Raw genomic sequence first — 19,262 nt, 5'->3', positions numbered from 1 at the left:
AGCATTGAAAAATGGAAAGGCGTGGCTTTATCTCTGACCAGCAGAGCTAAAAACAAAACAAAACAAAACAAAAAAAACCCCAAAACTCTCCATTTTCCTTCATCATCATGGGATACACACTGCTCAGGCAATCCGAATTAATAAAGACTCGCACTTTCATATGGACATAAGATCAAGTGTACCAGTTAGGGTCTTCACATTCACAGTATGTAAGAAAATACACATGGAAGGAAAAGTAAAGGGTTAACTTAACAAGGATTTATTCACAGGAATACATGTAAGTAGAGGGGGAAAATAACAGAAAAGCCAAACAAATGAAATGAAGAGGATCCAAACCAACTCTCACTCTGTAGCTTTGAACTTGCACCCTGTGTGCATATATTTAGGGCACAAAGGGCCACCAACATGCGCCAATACAGTGTAGGAACCCTGCATTACATCCATTAACTTAAACGTATCTTTAAGATCATGCTTTGAACAAAAAAATAAAATAAAATAAAATAAAAAAAGGAAAGCTTAGAGGCAATATGTTGAGTGGGAATAAACATTGAAATATAGCAATCCTGTTTCAACTTCTACAATTGTCTTTATGTCTTTATGTGCCAACTAATATTTATGCAGCCTTTTATAGATCTTTTACCATGTAATTTGAAATTTGATAAAATCACTAGTAGTATATAACCATGCAGAAAGCACATCACACTGACAGCACAGAGGCAGAGATTTTGCACAGGTATATCAGCTTTCCACATTGTGCAGGTTACACACAATACAATATCAATCTTATTCCTAACAGATCCTAAAAAGATATTTCAAGGCCTAGCTGTAAACTACAGTACTTTATATATCTATATTCTTAATAAAAATAAAATCCACAAATCTTAAAGTAATTTTAATGCAGGGCTATTGAACTGGTAAACTGCAACCCAAACTGGCGCAACATAGGTAAATGGATACCAACTGCACTCTATGTGATGCAAGCATGCTACGGTCCCACTAATTTACATCACTTTCAATCACTATGAGCCAGAGCGCATGCCTGAACCTTAAACTGCACCTTAAGATAACGTGTTGGCCTAGAAATTAAATCTAAGAAGTACAACCATGAAATCATATCCACTAACGTTTTAATGTAAAATTAGATGTCACCTTTAGTCTGATACCCCGACCCCATTTATTCCTCCCTCCCTGCCCAGCCCGCAAAGGTAAAAGGAGTGACTCGTTGGCATCTCACAGGGTGCTTCATTGTTCAAATTTGTTTTGTTTTATTTCCAACTTTTTGGGGGTACCTTAAATTGTAACTTCCAAGAACCTGCTTCTACTAGGGGAGGCAAGCTGATTTTAACTATTAGTTTTGTGTAGTTCTTCATCAGCATGCAAAACAAGGCCCCGTAACGTGGGAAAATTTATATAAAAACCTTTAATGAAAAAAGCTTCCTTACTGTTGTAGCTTCCCACTCTTAGGTTTCCTTTGTTGTGGACCACGGGATTTTCCTCCTTCTTATCCCTACGCATTGTTTATGTGGTTCTTGTTTTGGTACAATTCCCCATAATATTCCAGCAAGTACTGTTCTGTGAGTAGACTGAATAGTTTTTGCTTCTTCACATCCAGTGCAGAGTTGTAATTGGAGACAGATTTCCACCCACAAAGGCTCCAGATGTTAAAACATTTCCCAACATCGACTTAATACAGTGACGGCAACACCTCCCTCCCGCCCCTCCCAGTAGGGTTGGGATTGTACTGTATTCCCTACTGGTTTACCCTTCCCCCCTGTAAAGGGTAACATTTTCCCTGGGTGCAGAGGCTCCCTTATAGTCTCCAAGACTGATGGACCTGCAAAAAACAAAACCAATTTTATCTTTAATACCTGCCTCTCTTTCAGAGCCAATGAAGCACAAAACCAGTCAAAGAACATTTCTACCTTTACCTATAAAGAAATTAGGAAATTCGACAAATTGCCCAAGATCATGCATGCCATGTTCTTGTGAGACTGAACAAGTTAGTTACCTGCATTAAATATGAAAGTGAACAAACACTGGGGACATACAGTATATAGTGCTTCATATGATAAATTCTGCTTTGCATGTTATTTATCTTTACTTCTTTTAGCAGAATGGGTGTCACGCAAACTGAACATTTCCTGCATAATGTCACTTTACTTTCATAAAATGAAATCACAATATCCGATGTCTAAGAAAATAAATTCTAATTTTACCCTACTGGGATCAGAACATTCAATAATATTCAAAAATATGATTTAATACCACCATCATCTTAAAAAAAAAGATTTATTTCTTTTAACATGTACAGTAGTGGCACTCGCCTATAATCCTAGCACTCAGGAGGCAGACGCAAGAGGATCTCTGTGAATCCAAGGCCAGCCTGATCTATACTGAGTTCTAGGACAGGTTCCAAAGCTAGAGATACCCTGCCTCAAAAAGCCTAACAAAACAAAACAAAAATCCTGGGGGGGAAAAAAATTATTGTGTATATGAGTTGCTCTATCTGATGTACAGCTTTATGCCAGAATTGGTTATCAGATCCCATTACAGACAGCTATGAACTTCCATGTGGGTGCTGGGAATTGAACTCAGAACCTCTAAGCAGCTAGTGCTCTTTAACCACTGAGCCATCTCTCCAGTCTAACACACCCATTTTTGTGATGTTTGTAATTCGTCATCCTTTCAACCCTATTGGTTATTTCGTATACTCTTAGGCAATTTCATTTTTGCTGATGTAGACTTTTTAAAATTGTTACATAAGAAATTTAAGTAAGATTACTAGAATACATAAACCAATGTCTGATATGTGGTCCTTTTACAAAAATACTACAAACCACTCAGGCCACACTCTGGTCACTTCTAACTGTTCGTATGAATTCAGAGGTTAACGGACCCATCAGTGAAGTATGATCAACTGCTTTCTCCTGCTTCTGCATGCAAGCATAAAGAAGCAAGAATAAAAGGTACTGACCAATTTAAAGAATGACAAACTACTTAAGACTCACTAGCTCGATGTGGAATCTTTAAAGCTAAGTAATTCCCCTTTATTGCATTCTCACGACCTAAGAAAAATAAAACACTTCAAAATGCTGAAGCCGAGGATTCATAACTAAAGTGAACAATTCACAGAGTGTCTAGTCAGCCTGAGGCTATATAAACTCATTTCTACTCTCTTCTAGGTTAGGAAACTTGGATAATGAAATCTTTCATGCTCAGATTAAACGAGCGGCTAGCAAAAAAATGAAACAACCCCCAAACCCTTGTAATGTAAAGGGTACTTCAATCTGGTATAGTACACACTTTACACATTTAGCGTGTCCTATGCTGGTTTCCAGTCAGATAGGTAAGTCTCATGTTCAAAACCTGGAGAATTTTTACTAGCTCACTATACTATCCAAAGAGTAAGTCAGCCGGGCGGTGGTGGCACACCCCTTTAATCCCAGCACTCGGGAGGCAGAGGCAGGCGGATCTCTGGGAATTTGAGACCAGCCTGGTCTACAAGAACTAGTTCCAGGACAGGCTCCAAAACCACAGAGAAACCCTGTCTTGAAAAACAAAAAAACAAAACAAAACAAAAAAAAAAAAACCCCAAAGAGTAAGTCAACTTTGTAGGTAAGGCAAGCACACCAAGTTCTCGTACTATATACCACACTGTTACTCCTCAGCATAACTAGAGCTTAGCGAGCACAGCTGTTTATCTCAAACTGAGAACAGAGACTACCAAGAGGCCCAAGTACTTGGCCCTCTATTTCCTCAAACCAAGAGACCAATTCGTGAACAACTTTGAAAGAATTCTGGGTAGCTGCTAAGTGATTAACAAACGAGTGTTAAATGTCATCTACTTCCAGAATTTTCTAAATTTGTTTCCTTAAAGGTCACAACACACAAAGTTTCTTGTCCTTGCTTCCATCTACGATTATAAGGTACGGCTTCAAAACTGAACCCACTGAGAATGCCGCCCATGCAGGGAGACAGAACAAGAAAGGGATGAAATAATGTATAGAGTCAAACCAGTGCATCAACCAGGATTTCTGCTTATCTAAGACTCCTGGAGGATGGGGGAGATGGAGGGACAACACGACATTATTTGACTGGCGTATTCATTAAATACTTTCACTCTAAAAATTTCCAAAGTTTGTAACTTACCCCTAATTCTGGGACGCAGCTTAAGTGTATTAGATTAAACACCATAGAAAGCTGCAAGACGCTCTTTTAAGGGAAGAGGAAACTGGTCAGAGAATCGCCTCCAATTTTCATCCCCGACTTGGTTTTTAAATCCATGAAGGATCTGCAAAGAGTGAAAGACTATTACCTTATGAACAAAGACAAAAACTCAGATCTGTTTATCTTCAGAAATCAAGCATTATTGATTTTAATTATGATTTCCATTTCAAAGTAGTAAATCTCAAACGTTGTAAGTTAAGTTCTAGGCCCCACGAATGACCAAAACTACCCTCTATGCCTTACATTTAAAATTCAGGAAATGTCTTTACCAACATGATGTTGCTAAATAATATTGAGAAATCTCTGATATTAAATTGAAAAAAAAAAAAAGAAAACCAAAAAAGTAAAAACCAAACAACATAAAACCTATCTACTGGGTAACTTTTTTTTTTCTTTCTTTCTTTCTTTTTAAAGAATGTTGGGTTATTTCAACTTAGAAATAAATATATAAGCTTTGGGCTTTTGAATGCAAATATAGTCACTAATTTCAAGTGATTCAAGCATATTATATTTCTCCCTCTGTTACAGCCGAGTACAGACCACAGATCATCAGAAGGGAGTACTAACAAAGCAACACAGGCTCAATCCCTGTGAAGGGCACTGGTGAAGGTTTACTCTGTTCAAGATAGTTCATCTTGAGAACTTCAAGCCATTTTCTACAATTGCAATAACAAGACAACATGAGTCAGTGTTATTAACTAGGAGAATACTGTCCCGAGCCAGTTCTAGATCTTAAGATCAAGCCAGGTTCTCTGCTAAGAGTTGAGATCACAATACAGCTCTGAAGAAGCTGAATTTAAAATAAAGAGGAACTCCAGTGTTTCAACTAGGCATTAACAGTCATAAATGCTGATTAGTTACCTTACAGAACATGTCTCTGAGATCATCTTTTGGGTTAATCCACGATGCAACGGCATCACAAAAAAATATAAAATCCTGTAACAAGCAAGAGGCATTTTATGTTGCTACTCTTTTTACTGAATTCAGTAAAACACATCTGCAAATTTAAGAGCTCGTCGCGATACTTAACTAAAACCCCAATATTTAAAGTCAACTAGGACCACTAAGGTATTAGAACTCATTACCTCCTAGTAACTTATATCAAATTGTAATTTACAAAACAAAAGCAAACCAGTCTTGGAAATATTTAGCATTAGAAATGGTCTGAAAGTACCAGATAAAGTCAACAATAAAATAAGGCAGTTCTAGCTAGATTGTAAACAACCTGAATCAACCTGAATTTATACCACATGCTAGCTTGAAATAGACGAAGGGGATTAAATTTAACAACCATCTTGAGATAGTAAACAAAACCTTAAATACATGGCTAAAGAGATGGCCCAGCAGTTAGGAGCACTGGTTGCTTCTGCAGACGACCTCAATTCAGATCTCAGCACCCACAGGCGATACACAGTGAGAACCGACCAGGGTCTGGAGAGAGGACCAACTAACAAAAACCCCAACCAATCAACGGAACAAATGAATGCTGAGTATTTAATTTAGGGTTCCATACATGTGTTCTGTATTTGTATTTTGAGCATGTGGTATAGAATTCAATGGGTTTTTTTTTTCTGTGTTATGTCTGGAAAACTGGCAGCTGGAAAATTTTTATTGAACTCCCATATATAAAACCTGTCACTAAATAATTAAATGTCAAGAGGGGCTGCAGTTAGATGGCTCAGCAGTTAAGGGAGCACACTGGTTGTTCTTCCAGAGAAACCAGGTTTGATTCCTAGAACCCACATGGCTACTCATAATCATATTTAACTCCAGTTCCAAGGGATCTGACACTGACTTCTGGCCTCCAAGGGCGCCAAGCACACACAAGGTGTACAGACAAGAATGCAGGTAAAACATCCATACATATTAAAAATGATAGCTATAATTTAAAAAATGTCTAAAGATAACAAACTTAGGAAATAAAATAGGATGAATAAATAACAAGTTTTTAAAACAATTTGAAAAAAATAACTCAATACTCTATTTTATTTGCTATTTTAAAGTTCAAACTCTAAACTGATATCCATAAACAGGAGGCATGTACAAAGTAAATAAATGAACTCTAAACATACATGAAAAGGCCTGGTCCAGTGGAAGACAACAGTCTGCTATCACTATCTTACTTAGTGAAGTAAGACTTGAGAAATACTGCAGGGGTGCTGCCACCCCTAAAGAGCTGAGGTCAGTCTCTAGCACCCACCTGTAGGAGGGAGAGAACTGATTTCTGCAGGTTGTTCTGACTCCCTCCCCCACATGTGCCATGGCATGTGTTTGTCCACGCACAATAAACAAATGGAATTAAAGCCTTAAAATATTTTTCCTTTAAAAATCTCTTATGTAGTACACAGAATACTGAGAACAAACCCCCGTGAACATCTTACTTGGATTACGCCACTAGGATTCACACTGATCATGGTACAAATCCCACGGAATGCTGAATCTTTCTCTTCATTGTCTCTTATGTTTCTCAGAGAGGTACACCTATTGAATTACAGAACTGAGTTTAGTATTTAAAGTAAAAAGCAGGTTCAACACAATGCTAATAGACAGTATTTAATGGAATAGGCACCACAATAGAGATAATGATTATACTATGTTTTCAGGAAGCTTGACTTTCATTTCTCATGTCTGACCCATCTTATCTCAATAGTATTAACAGTGAAATTCACATTTTCTTAATAGACTGAATCTATAAAAATAGACAACTGGTTTTTCTTAATCTATTAATCAGCCTGAGACAAAGAGTATATTACCAAATTATTTTTTAAATTTTTTTATGACTTGTATTCCATTAAACACTACTGAAAATGACTTGAGTTAAAAGATTATCAATTGAAAGAAGCAGAACACAGGCTATACTGTCACAATATAAACTATTACTATACACTTATGGTGTAGATGTTTAACTCTGACATTAACAAGCAAATAAGATTTTGTATGTAGCAAATTTAAACGTGTATTTAATGCAATCCAAGTTTCCAAATTAATTCTAAAAAAGAAACATAATGCAAGAACCTAAATTTATAAAATTTGCATGCATCTTAATTTTTCTGGTGGATATTTAAATGCTTTTATGTATAATCAAGCTTTTAAACACAGCAAGCATGTGACAATCTTATCCCATGCATCAATTAGTCGTTAGCCACAACATAAAATAAATATACATGACGATGCTACTGAAAAACCTCACAAACCTGATAGGACAAGATTAGTCACATGGTTGGCAATGATTAAGGATTGTGATTTTTGTAACCAACTGAAAATATATCTAAAAGTGAGATAGAGAAAGAAAGAGTGAAGAAAAATGAATTAAAAAAAAAGATTGAATAATACACACCAGGGTCTTATAAACTGCTGTAGCATGGGGGCCACCTCTTGAGGACAAACGTAACCAAGACGACCAATTGTTATTGCTAAGGTAACGCAATCACGGTTATACACCACCAAACGCCAACCAAGACATGAGCAAATGAGGGGGAAGGAGAAAAAATAAAGAAAAAACAACAAATAACTCAGAAACAGAAACCAACAGAATTTGTGTATGATAATAAACATAAGATCTCACCAGTGCTGTTTATTACCACCCCCTGATGGAAGGGGCAGCAACATATATAGCATACTCTTGGAAAAAGGAAAACAAAAGGAATTAAAGTAACTAAAGATTGAGAGAACACCAAAAACCATCAAGTGTTTTTCCTGCTCACCAAGTGTCAAGTACTGGTAAAAAAGATGAGCTATTAACATGAGTGGGCTTACAGAATCTTCATTCAGAGCCCTCAGAATGGCAGAACATGGATTCTTCCCCCAATAATTAGCAGTAAATGTGATTACATTCAAATGAAGTTCATTCAAACACCAATCTCTGGAGCTACATTAATTCAAAATTTCTCCACTTTTTACAAGTAATTAAAACCTTTAAAAATCACCTAGGGATATTAACCCAAATTTTGGTAACATTTAAGTTAACTTTTCTCAAATTGATGGGGTTTTGTTGATTGTATCAATATCAATTGTTGGATATTAAGTACCATGGTGTCCACCGAATGCACAGACTGAAAAGCCGTTCCGGTGTATCAAACTCCATTCTGACAAATCTCCAATAACTCAGGTAACAGCACTAGCCATATGAGATAAAGCTCTAGAGAAGGAAATTTAGATAGTCCACTGTAATGACAGGTGATATGGACTATAGGAAAAAAAAAACAATCTTTGCTACAAAAGGCTTAAAACAAAATAAATAATAGCATAGTACATCATTTTTTTTTTTTTTTTAAAAACTTGTAGTGGGCAAACATTCTCCATCAAAATTCAGGAATTCCATAAATGTACAAAGAACTAAGAGAGCTGCAATCGGAACTGCATCTTGCAGTTCAAAGGTACATACATATAAATACATTCATACACAACGGGTAAATATACACACAGAAAACAAACCATGAGGTGCTTTAATGGTGTTCTCTCAAAAACTTACAGGTTAACCTTTCATAAAAAAGGGTGGGGTTGGGAGGGTAAAGAAAAATGTTTAAGGATTACTTGAAGCAAACTACACAGATAATACTAAAATTCAGCAGATTCATATGAAGCAAGAGAAAGAAAACCTATGTTCAAAAGACACAAAACTATGCAACATTCTCATTAAACAGGCAAGTATGAACAATCCAATGAAACATGCGAGAAAGCAGATGATGGTCCATTGAAAAAGTTCAGTGTAGGATATACTAGTTGGAAAAAGCAAATACAACACACTAAGGAATTGGCCTCAGAAGATATTGAGAATATGGTAAGTTGCTAAAACATATGGTGATTTTAATAGTTTAAAACCCATTCTTTTGGGTAAGGAATGAAGTCAGTAATTTACATAGCCACTTGTGTCAAAATAAACTTAACGAATCCTGTGTGGTTCTCATACTGACTCAGTTAATCAACCTGAATGGCATTATCATTACTTAGGTATTGCCATGCCAGGAGTATAATCTGATAAACAAAGCCAATTTTTTTAAAGGAAGACATCCGCCAGCTGATATCCCACAAGAAACTTCAGTATACATTACACTCAACATTTATTTGTAGTTATGCATTCACATTTAAAGATAAATAGAAAATTTGTCTTTAGGGTCAATGACATTCTTATAATAACCAAGTGTTTCCATTCTGAATGCCATGTATAGGTACTGCATTCTAGGAAGACAAAAAAATCTGCCAATATTTCAAAATCATTCTATACATAGACTGTTAAACTTTTCAGCAAGAAAATCTAATGTACTTTAAACTAAACAGTACCCATACAGTCAATCAGCCAGATAACTGCTCCATAATCAAAAGATTTCCTTCCATACCAATAAACATTACAAACTTCAATTACATGAAGGTAAAACTATGCAATTCAAAAATACCAAATTAAAATGCCTGGGAAAACTTTCATATTCGGAAGACCTTATTTTAATCTTTCTCTTACTATAGTGATTAGGACTCCCATTGACTATGAATAAACTGCTAGAATTGTTACCTCAATATATAAAGAAAGATGTGCCTGAACAGAAACGAAGCTGAAATATTCATTAGCAACTGTCTGAGAGCGTGGAAGAAAAGAGACGTAATCACCCTATGTGTGCTATTGTATGGAAGGCATTCTTTAACACCAACATGCTTTATATAAATGCAGAAGAGAAACAGTCTCTAAAATAAAAACCCCACTAGGAACTGCTTAAGTCCCTGATTTAAAAAAGTTTCAGGATAAAATACAAAATATATATGATATTTTGAGCCAATTAGTTGCTGAATTATAATCTATTTTTGGCTATATGTAAATGTCTTTACTTTTCCCAGTTACTTTCTGAATTTACAGTAAAAAATTCATATGACTCAACAATGATCTTAGCAAGAATACATATTAGAGGGTAGTGAACTTGAGAATATGTAGAAAAATGTTCGTTCAATGTCCCTATAAACTGGCTATGGAACATAGCTAAACTAGGACACTGTTACAAAGAATTCAAACTCATGATAATAACAAGTAGCTGGATTTTCAAAGTTAGCTTTGCTTTGGTTTCTCTACGCATCTTGATTTAAACTTAAGAAGCAAATCATTTTCTCTTCACCATAACATTTCATTCATATGGTACCTGTGTTCTCTAACAGCGTCTTTGGTGTGTTGGGTCTGTTAATGATTTCTACAAGCTGGTGTAACACCATAGGAATATAAGGCTGCATCTCTATACCTAGGTCATACCACAGAGAGAGAGAATAAGAAGAAATAAATGTTAAGACATCATCACAAAACATTTTCCTTCCTTCATAACTGTGACACAAGCTAGTCCTCCTCCCTCCGATCTCTCACAGAACACTGATGACAACGATTAAGGCACCTATGGATGATGCATAGCTCAGAGGTAAATAACCTTACCCATTTGAATCGATATTTCCCCAATCGCCCAGGTGGCATTGTTGCAGACTGAAATAAACTCTGGATTTAGATTTGTTCCCAATATTGGCATGAAATCAGCTGGGAAAAACAAAAATAACAACAAAATAATAAAATAAGGCTATGTGGTAAACCTGTCAACAGACTTCTTACTTTTAAAGGAAATCCAGGCAAAAATAAGTTTTATCATGAAAGAAACTTTATAGTGGCAATACTAAAACTGATAAAAAATATGCAAAAATATTTCTTTAAAGGAGTTTTAGTATTTTTTAAAAACTACAAGAGATAATATCTGACTACTGAATTTTCATATAAGGCTTAAGTACACTTCAGGTAGCAGCTCCCCTACATTTACTTTTAGCTTATATGTGTATGGGTGTTTTGCCTGAAATGTGTATGTCTATACCCATGAATACCAGTCATACTAACTTAAGCTAAACAGTGTCTTTAGATACCATAAACACTCCCAGACAGCAAAACTCTTCCAGGGTGAGAGCCACTATCTCTTTAATAACCACCATAGTTGGAAGCATTAACAAAAAAAGAGGGACAACTAGTCTCCAGTTACCTTCTGAAGTAGTATACAAAACTGGGAACAAAGAGATAGCTTAGTGGTTTAAAGAACTTGCTACTCTTCCAAAGAATCCAGATTCGGTTCCAAGCAGCCACATTAGTTGGCTCAAATGGTCTAACTCTAGCTACAGAAGATCCAGGTGCCCTCAGACCTCCCTGGATGTATATGCACATAATGCTTAACTGCACTGACACATGAACATAAATACAAATAATCTTTAAACTAAAAAAGCATATAAAACCATCTATAAAAACAAGAAACCCCACAAGCCTACACTCCAAACCCTGGAACTGAAATGAAGTTTGGCTTCTGGACCTATGTCCTAGCTGATGGCTAATACAGAGGAATGGAGTGCATGTTAGACAACACCAGAAGTGTGGTCAGTACACTAAGAACATCAGTAAGTTCAAGACAAAATCTCAGATCCCTTTAGCAATAAAGAACAATTAAAGAGATTTAGAGATAGGTTCTTGATGTAAAGTCCTTCTGTTTATGTGTTGCTTTCATTGGTTGAATAAAGAAACTGCCTTGGCCCAGTTGATAGGACAGAACATAGACAGGCGGAGTAGACAGAACAGAATGCTGGTAAGGACAGAGTGGCAGATGCCATGGATCTCCTGCATGATATGGACGCTGGTAGAATCTTGCCAGCAAGCCAGTCATATGGCAATACACAGATTAATATAAATGAGTTAAATTAAGATGTAAGTATTAGCCAACAAGAAGTTAGAGCAAATGGACCAGGCAGTGTTTAAATGAATACAGTTTCTGTGTGGTTATTTTGGGTGTAAGCTAGCTAGGCAGTTGGGACAAACAAAGGGACCCCTCTCCATGCAACAGGTTCTGAAATACTGAATTTAAAAATATCCATGGTCAGCTGGGCGGTGGTGGCGCATGCCTTTAATCCCAGCAGTCGGGAGGCAGAGGCAGGTGGATCTAGACATTCGAGGCCAGCCTGGTCTACAAGAGCTAGTTCCAGGACAGGCTCTAAAGCTACAGAGAAACCCTGTCTCAAAGAAAAAAAAATTCCATGGTCTTTGTGACTATGGACAGCAATGCATGGGAAACATGGTTTAACATGCACTGACAACACAGCTTTGTTACACTTGTATGAACAGCATCTCATATGAATGTTTTATAGGGCCTGGAGAGATGGATCAGTGGTTAAAAGCACTGACTGTTCTTCCAGAGATCCTGAGTTCAATTCCCAGCAACAACATGGTAGCTCACAACCACCTGTTATGAGATCTGGTGCCATCTTCTGGCCTGCAGGGACACATGCAGGTAAAACACTGTGTACATAATAAATGTTTTATAATTTAGAAGAAGGGAGTCGAGCTGCATGCATTTAATCCTAATACTCAGGAGACAGAGGCAGGCAGATCTCTGAGTTTGGGGGCAGCCTGGTCTACAGAGTGAGTTCCAGGACAGCCAGGGCTACACAGAAAAACCCTGTCTCAAAGATCAAAACAAATAAAAATATATACTTATATATAATAGAGAATTAAACCAAAACCACAATGACTTAACATATGATAGCTGAAATTACTTAAAATCCATAAATAGCTGATTCAAAAAGCATATTTCTACAGAGTGTGGTGGTACACAACTTTTAATCCCAGCACTGGGAGGCAGAGCAGGTGTATCTCTGTAAGTTCTAGGCCAGTAAAAGCTACAAATGAGACAAAAAGAGGAAAAAAAAAAAAAGCAAAAGAAAACAGGGGAAAGTATATTCCTATCAAATGAGATTGTTATATTCTGTTCTGTGAAATTTGTTTTTAAATACAATTAAGACAGATATGCTAGTCCACACCCAAAAAAGAAAACATTCATACCTATACAGGGCTTAACATGCTGAAAACAAGCTTTAGTCAGATCACCTAATAAGGCGAAAGAACTCTGCCGAACTTCGGGCATTTTATCCTACAAGAAATAAGGAGAAATTAACTTCTTATAACACAAAGAAGCAGGTTCCAAATCGTTCACTCTTACAAATCTTACCTGCATGCATTGATACATTAGTGTTAGGATGTTACTTCGGGCTACCAGTTGTTCGATGTTGCCTCCCAGCCCTTCAGCCAGGCCACTGAGTAAGTCAAGAGCCACAATCATAAAATCTTTATCTGGAGCTTCATATTGTTCTGGTTGAGCATTGTTTAGCTGAAATTAAACACACTGTCTTTGCTGTTGCACAATGAAAAAGTGTGTATACCTATCTCTAAAATTATGATACTCAGAAAGAAAGAAAAAAAAACCATATATATATATATATACCATGGCTTGTGCTAGAGTCTTCTGCACTAGGTTTACACAACGCTGATACACAGGTTCACAATAGGGAAGAAAGCCAGACTGCAAGGCTGTGGCAACGGATGAGAGGCACTAGAAAGAATCAAGTAGACACATTAAGTTTTCAGATTATAGAAAAGATTATAAATGCTTTAAATTAGGCAAAAAAGTCTGAGCTGTTTATGTATCCGTTCTACGATGCTATCATACCTTTTCTAACTTCTTTTGTTGTCAGCCAATCAGAAGAAAATTAAACTTCCATTATATCAGAAATAACAAGCAATCTAAGTGTGATTTATAAAGAGGGTCGATAGGGTATGTGTAAGATACACAAACATGACAGACAACCCGAGCATGAGAACACATTTCGGAGTGAGGAAGAGAGTCTGCCAAGTAGACTGCTGTGCCTATGGTACAGGAGTGGCAAGACTATTACAGAGCAACCAACCAGTCTGTAATTTAACCAAAGGCCTAGTCCACGGTAGAGAACTCATACTTGGCACTGTAAACCTAGTCAAAGTTCATGGTTGAGGTGGTCAGACTCTGGGAGTTAAACTATGATTGTTTTTGCTAAGTGATATGTTGTCAAATGTTTTTCTAAATATTTATACTTATAGTCATAGATTAACCGTAAGTTTAACCTTGGTCAGAGAAGCTTCTTTCTGCATTGTGAAGCAGTCCAGAGTTGAGAATAACTGAGTTTTGAATGTTCATCCCTAAATGAAACATCGACATACTCCCTTCCCCAAGCTCAGGGAACATCATGGAAAAGAGTTTAAGAAAAATCTAAGAGCCTGGCGATGGTGGCGCACGCCTTTAATCCCAGCACTCGGGGGGCAGAGCTAGGCGGATCTCTGTGAGTTCGAGACCAGCCTGGTCTACAGAGCTAGTTCCAGGACAGGCTCCAAAGCCAGAGAAACCCTGTCTCGAAAAACCAAAAAAAAAAAAAAAAAAAATCTAAGAGCCAGAAGATGCAGAGAAGTGCTGTGAGACGCTGTCTTCTGGCTATGACAAGGCCACAATGAACTCTGTGTCATAAGGTCAAGGCTAGTTAATATTCTAGAACAGATGGGGGAGGAGCTACGAAGGCCGTCCCTAGTTGAACAGCTACTGGTTGGTAACTACAATAGTTACCAACTACAGAATATCAATTTTTCTTTAGAGTTGTGGCTGCTTGTAGGTTGCTCTGGTAGATGGCCCCATACAGACAATATTAATTGGACTCAGTAAGTTATTTAAAAACAAAACAAAACAAAAAAAACAGGTATGGTGATGTACTCCTTTAATCCCAGCACCTGAGAGACAGAGCAGGGAGAGCTCTAAGGCCAGCTCGGTGTACACAATACCGACAATAAGTGGAAGGGACACACAGTGGTGCAGTTTTAGGAGAGGGAATGTGGGTAAAACATGACCATACAGTCCACACATGTATGAAACTGTCAAAGAACAAACTTTAAAATGCTGCAAAAAACAAGTTCTATAAATATTATTCAGCATTTCAACAGAAATTGTTTTGAGAAACAATTTATTGACATTCTATCAAGCACACACATTTTGGTTCAGAACACATTTGTGATGGGTTTACACTGCAGGAATTCGAACATCACCAGTTCAGCATACCTCAAGCAACGGGAAGAGATCTTTGTCTTCATCCTTTAACATGTTCCATTTCTGGATCAGAGGTGGCATTAGCATCTGAATATATTCCTGTTTACAGAACAACAAACACAGAGCTTCACTACCACCCGGGAACACGCTAGTTCATTTGGAGCAGTTGTGCTAAACTTTTACAAACCTATTTTTAAGACCCAGTTTTTACTTTACAGTTTCCTTAAATATTTTTCTATCCTATCTCCACTTTTTAATTCATATGACCCTGATTTAAAATAATCTTTCATATTTTCTAAAACAAAATGTATATAAGTATCTCATTCCATTAAAATCTGCTACTTGGGTTTCTTTCTCTTTTATTTATTTACTTACTTATTAATATTTTATGTATGAGTGCTCTGCTGGCCAGCAGAGGGCATCAGATCCTATTACAGATGGTTGTGAGCCACCATGTGCGTGTTGGGAATTGAACTCAGGACCTCTGGAAGAGCAGCCAGTGCTCTAAGTGCTAAACCATCTCTCCAGCCACCACTGCTTTCTATTTTAAGTCAGTCTCACCATGTACTGGCTGGCCTGCCTGGAATTCACTGTGTGGTCAAAGATGGCCTCAAAGTCAGAGATCCATTTACCTGTGCCTCCCAAATGCTGGGACTACAAGTGTCTGTCACCAAACCCAGCATAATCCACAGCTTGCTAAATCCCAGGTTTTCCTCCCAAGTAATAAGACTATTTGGGGTGGGAAGGTCTGGCTGTGGCTATACCATAATGGTTGTTGCTCTATAGTGAGCTCATGATAGTTAGACAAGAGGTACAGGATGTAAAACACAACCTATCCCTCAACTAACTAAGCAAACCACCCAACACCAAAGTAGACCTACAGACTGTCTGGCTCTAGGGCTGAGAGTAATTTAAAACAAGGGTGAGTTAAGGCTCTTCCTACAGCGACCATGTATCTCATCAAATCATTTCCAGCAGGGACACTGAGCTATATTAAAAATTTTAAAACGTTAAAAATTAAAAATTTTAAAACATCTTCAAAGCTCACCTCATATGCTACACCATGACAGACAAGACACTTTTAGTGCTCGTCAGCATTGTCCACCTACCATTCCCATTCTAACTTTTATATTATATAGTAGACTCCTGATGTCAGGTATACTCTGAAGAGAAGGTAGAAGCCAATGTTAAAGGGTGCTTAAATGGAAGCAAGTAAATGTAGAGCACAAACTCTTTTTTATCCCTTTCCTCCAGACACTATGAAGTGTATTCATGAGATGTTATTACTATACTAACCATAAGCTTATTTCAACTGCTACCTCTTTCTTAAGAATTATATTCCCTATTCCCACAGTAGTAAAACCTAACTGTTCATACTTCTCAGGCTTTTCATTTTGAAACACACACTATGTATTTATGCAGCTTATTGTACTGTCCCCATAGCAGTCGTCCTCAGATCCTTACTGGCTTGTTTAAATGATGTCCCACTGAATCTGCTAGTGTCCCAATGGCATCGTACAGAATGAGCAGGTTCTTATGCTGGTATTTACTGAAGGCGAAGACGAGGGTATCGAGTATATAAGCAAGGTACGGGACAAGCTCTGTACAAGCCTCCTCTTCTAATGTAGCGAAGGCACTACAATGGAAATGAGAAACACATAGGAGATGAAGTCTCCTGTCACAGATTATACATCACACCATGAGCACAGCCTTGCCTCATTCTTTTTTTTTTTTTTTTTGTTTTGTTTTGTTTTGTTTTTCGAGACAGGGTTTCTCTGTGGCTTTGGAGCCTGTCCTGGAACTCGCTCTGTAGACCAGGCTGGTCTCGAACTCACAGAGATCCGCCTGCCTCTGCCTCCCGAGTGCTGGGATTAAAGGCGTGCGCCACCATCGCCCGGCTAGCCTTGCCTCATTCTATAGGCTTACTTTTCTTGCCTCATTCTACAGGCTTACTTTGGTTTTTAATGATTTTTTTCTCACAAAAATATTTTATGTGTACACGCCTGCATTTGTATGTACACCACGTGCACGCGAGAGTCCTTGAAGATAGTTATAAACATCTAATCCCCTAAAATGAAGTTGCAGGTGGTGGTGAACTGTCATGCGCTGCTGAGAACAAACCTTAAGTGTTAAGCAATCTATCCAGCTCGCCCTCTTCCTTTAAAAATTTTTTTTTTGAGACAGGGTCTCTCTGTGTAGCCCTGGCTGTTCTGGATTTCACTCTGTAGATCAGGTTGGCCTCGAATTCAGAGATCTGCCTGGCTCCTCTTTTCTTAATATGCTACAGTGGTGAGATCTAAAACCATTAAGACTTCTGGTCCTTGTATTTATCCAACCAACAAGTTTATTTGGTGCTTACTATTCATATTGACAGAGTGCTGGGAATGCAGCAATCTGGAGTGTAAGTTCCACAATCTAGATTTAAAACAAATAAAACCAGGCATATTAGTGACTTCTTGTAATTCCAGATCTAGGAAGGTACTTGGTAACCCAGTCGAGCTTAGTAGGCAAGTCTTAGGCTAATGAAAGATCACCCATACAAGAACACTTAATGATAAGCTGAAATGGCAGGTAAATGACTTGCCTGGCATATTTGAGTATCTGAGGTTTGAGCCCTAAACCCACAAAAGGGTTAATGGTAAAAACTACTTGGAGTTATAAATTTAATGGCAGGTAGCCTTGCTCCAGGAAACAGAAACTAGTAAAGATGAAAGCAAATAGTTTTGATGTGAGAAAAGAGTGCCCTAAATCCAACAGAACAGCTATGGAAGATTCACTAAGCATATGATGTCACTGTGGACATACCAGAAGTCTGTAGGACATTCTGCCAAGTTTTGGCAGTGGATCTGTAGACTAAAGATCTAGAATTTTGTTATTCCTTTGAGATCCCACAAACACTTTAGCTGACAGAATGAGGAAGAAAGCAAAGGCTTATGCTTAGCTAAAAGTCACACTTTAACAAAACCATCAGTAAAAATTTTCTAGTCTAAAAAAATTGTAAAATATGCCATTGTGCAAATATTCCAGAGCTACAAATCAGTCCTATTAAAACCGAACCAAGGAAAACTAATTTCCCATCATAACTGCATTGTTGTATGTTTAATGGTTTAACGTCAACATTCTACTACTGGTTCAAAACCAGGCTCTTACTTTCACAATCACATTGTCCCACCTGCAAGCGGCTTCTTGTACTCTCTTGTTGCTATCCAGGATACGCTTCAGCAATTCTGTCATTAATGGCTTCAGGTATGTGTCTGGTGGCTGGCTGACTACCCAGTGTGCATAGCGGCTAAGAGTCCAGCAGGTAATGGACCGCACAAGAGCCTTTTTGTCAGAGAGGCACTGAATAAGGTGAGGAATGAGCTCAGGCAAGTATGGAATCATGCCTTGCATGCAACCTAGGAAAGAACAGCAATCCTTCAAAGCAGTGCTAAACTCAACTGTATATAGAAAGAACATAAGCATTCACAAAGAAAAATTTAGTACATTTCCAGTGCTACCAATAGAAAAGTTGATACCAAATTATTTAGAATAATAAATCAGAGTTAGTTGCTCCTAGATGTCTTATAGGAGGCTATAATTACATTTAAATTTTTGTCATGAAAATTCTGGTTTTCTTTTTTTTTTGTTGTTGTTAATTTATTTTAAATGCAAGGATGACTTACCTGAATATATGTATTTGTACTTTGTCTTTTATTTATTTATTTATTAATTATGTATACAATATTCTGCCTGAAGGCCAGAAGAGGGCACCAGACCTCATTACAGATGGTTGTGAGCCACCAATGTGGTTGCTGGGAATTGAACTCAGGACCTTTGGAAGAGCAGGCAATGCTCTTAACCGCTGAGCCATCTCTCCAGCCTTGTACTTTGTCTTTTTAAAATTGTTATTATTAATTATTTTTCTCCACTCCCCTCCCTGCCTCTCCCCTCCCCTTCAATGTCCTCATGTTCCCAATTTACTCAGGAGATCTTGTTTTTTCTACTTTCCATATAGATTAGATCCATGTATGTCTCTCTTTGGGTCCTTATTGTTGTCTAGGTTCTCTGGGATTATGAATTGTAGGCTGGTTTTTCTTTGCTTTATGTCTAAAAGCCATTTATGAATGAGTACATATTATACTTATCTTTCTGTGTCTGGGT

At 37.5% G+C, this 19,262-nt stretch overlaps 1 protein-coding gene across 1 annotated transcript in view; it reads right to left on the bottom strand.

The window, feature by feature from the left end:
- Positions 1-236: 236 nt before the first annotated feature.
- Positions 237-19,262, bottom strand: part of Tnpo1 (transportin 1) — an 80,791-nt gene continuing 61,765 nt past the window's right edge. Inside the window, exons 13-25 of the mRNA XM_041663220.1 lie at positions 18,292-18,517; positions 16,584-16,755; positions 15,132-15,218; positions 13,497-13,604; positions 13,224-13,382; positions 13,058-13,145; positions 10,631-10,729; positions 10,350-10,445; positions 7,565-7,640; positions 6,609-6,708; positions 5,089-5,163; positions 4,150-4,291; positions 237-1,834 (exon numbers count right to left, since the gene is read on the bottom strand). Coding sequence (XP_041519154.1) covers positions 4,184-4,291; positions 5,089-5,163; positions 6,609-6,708; positions 7,565-7,640; positions 10,350-10,445; positions 10,631-10,729; positions 13,058-13,145; positions 13,224-13,382; positions 13,497-13,604; positions 15,132-15,218; positions 16,584-16,755; positions 18,292-18,517 — 1,394 coding nt within the window. The 3' untranslated portion in view covers positions 237-1,834; positions 4,150-4,183. The remainder of the gene's footprint in view (positions 1,835-4,149; positions 4,292-5,088; positions 5,164-6,608; positions 6,709-7,564; positions 7,641-10,349; positions 10,446-10,630; positions 10,730-13,057; positions 13,146-13,223; positions 13,383-13,496; positions 13,605-15,131; positions 15,219-16,583; positions 16,756-18,291; positions 18,518-19,262) is intronic.

This window comes from Microtus oregoni, unplaced genomic scaffold (assembly GCF_018167655.1).
Source record: "Microtus oregoni isolate MIOR12 unplaced genomic scaffold, Mior012 000014F_ref0000157, whole genome shotgun sequence".
Lineage (NCBI taxonomy): Eukaryota > Metazoa > Chordata > Mammalia > Rodentia > Cricetidae > Microtus > Microtus oregoni.
The sequence above is the reverse complement of the archived record's forward strand: the minus strand, read 5'-3'. Positions and strand labels throughout refer to the sequence as shown.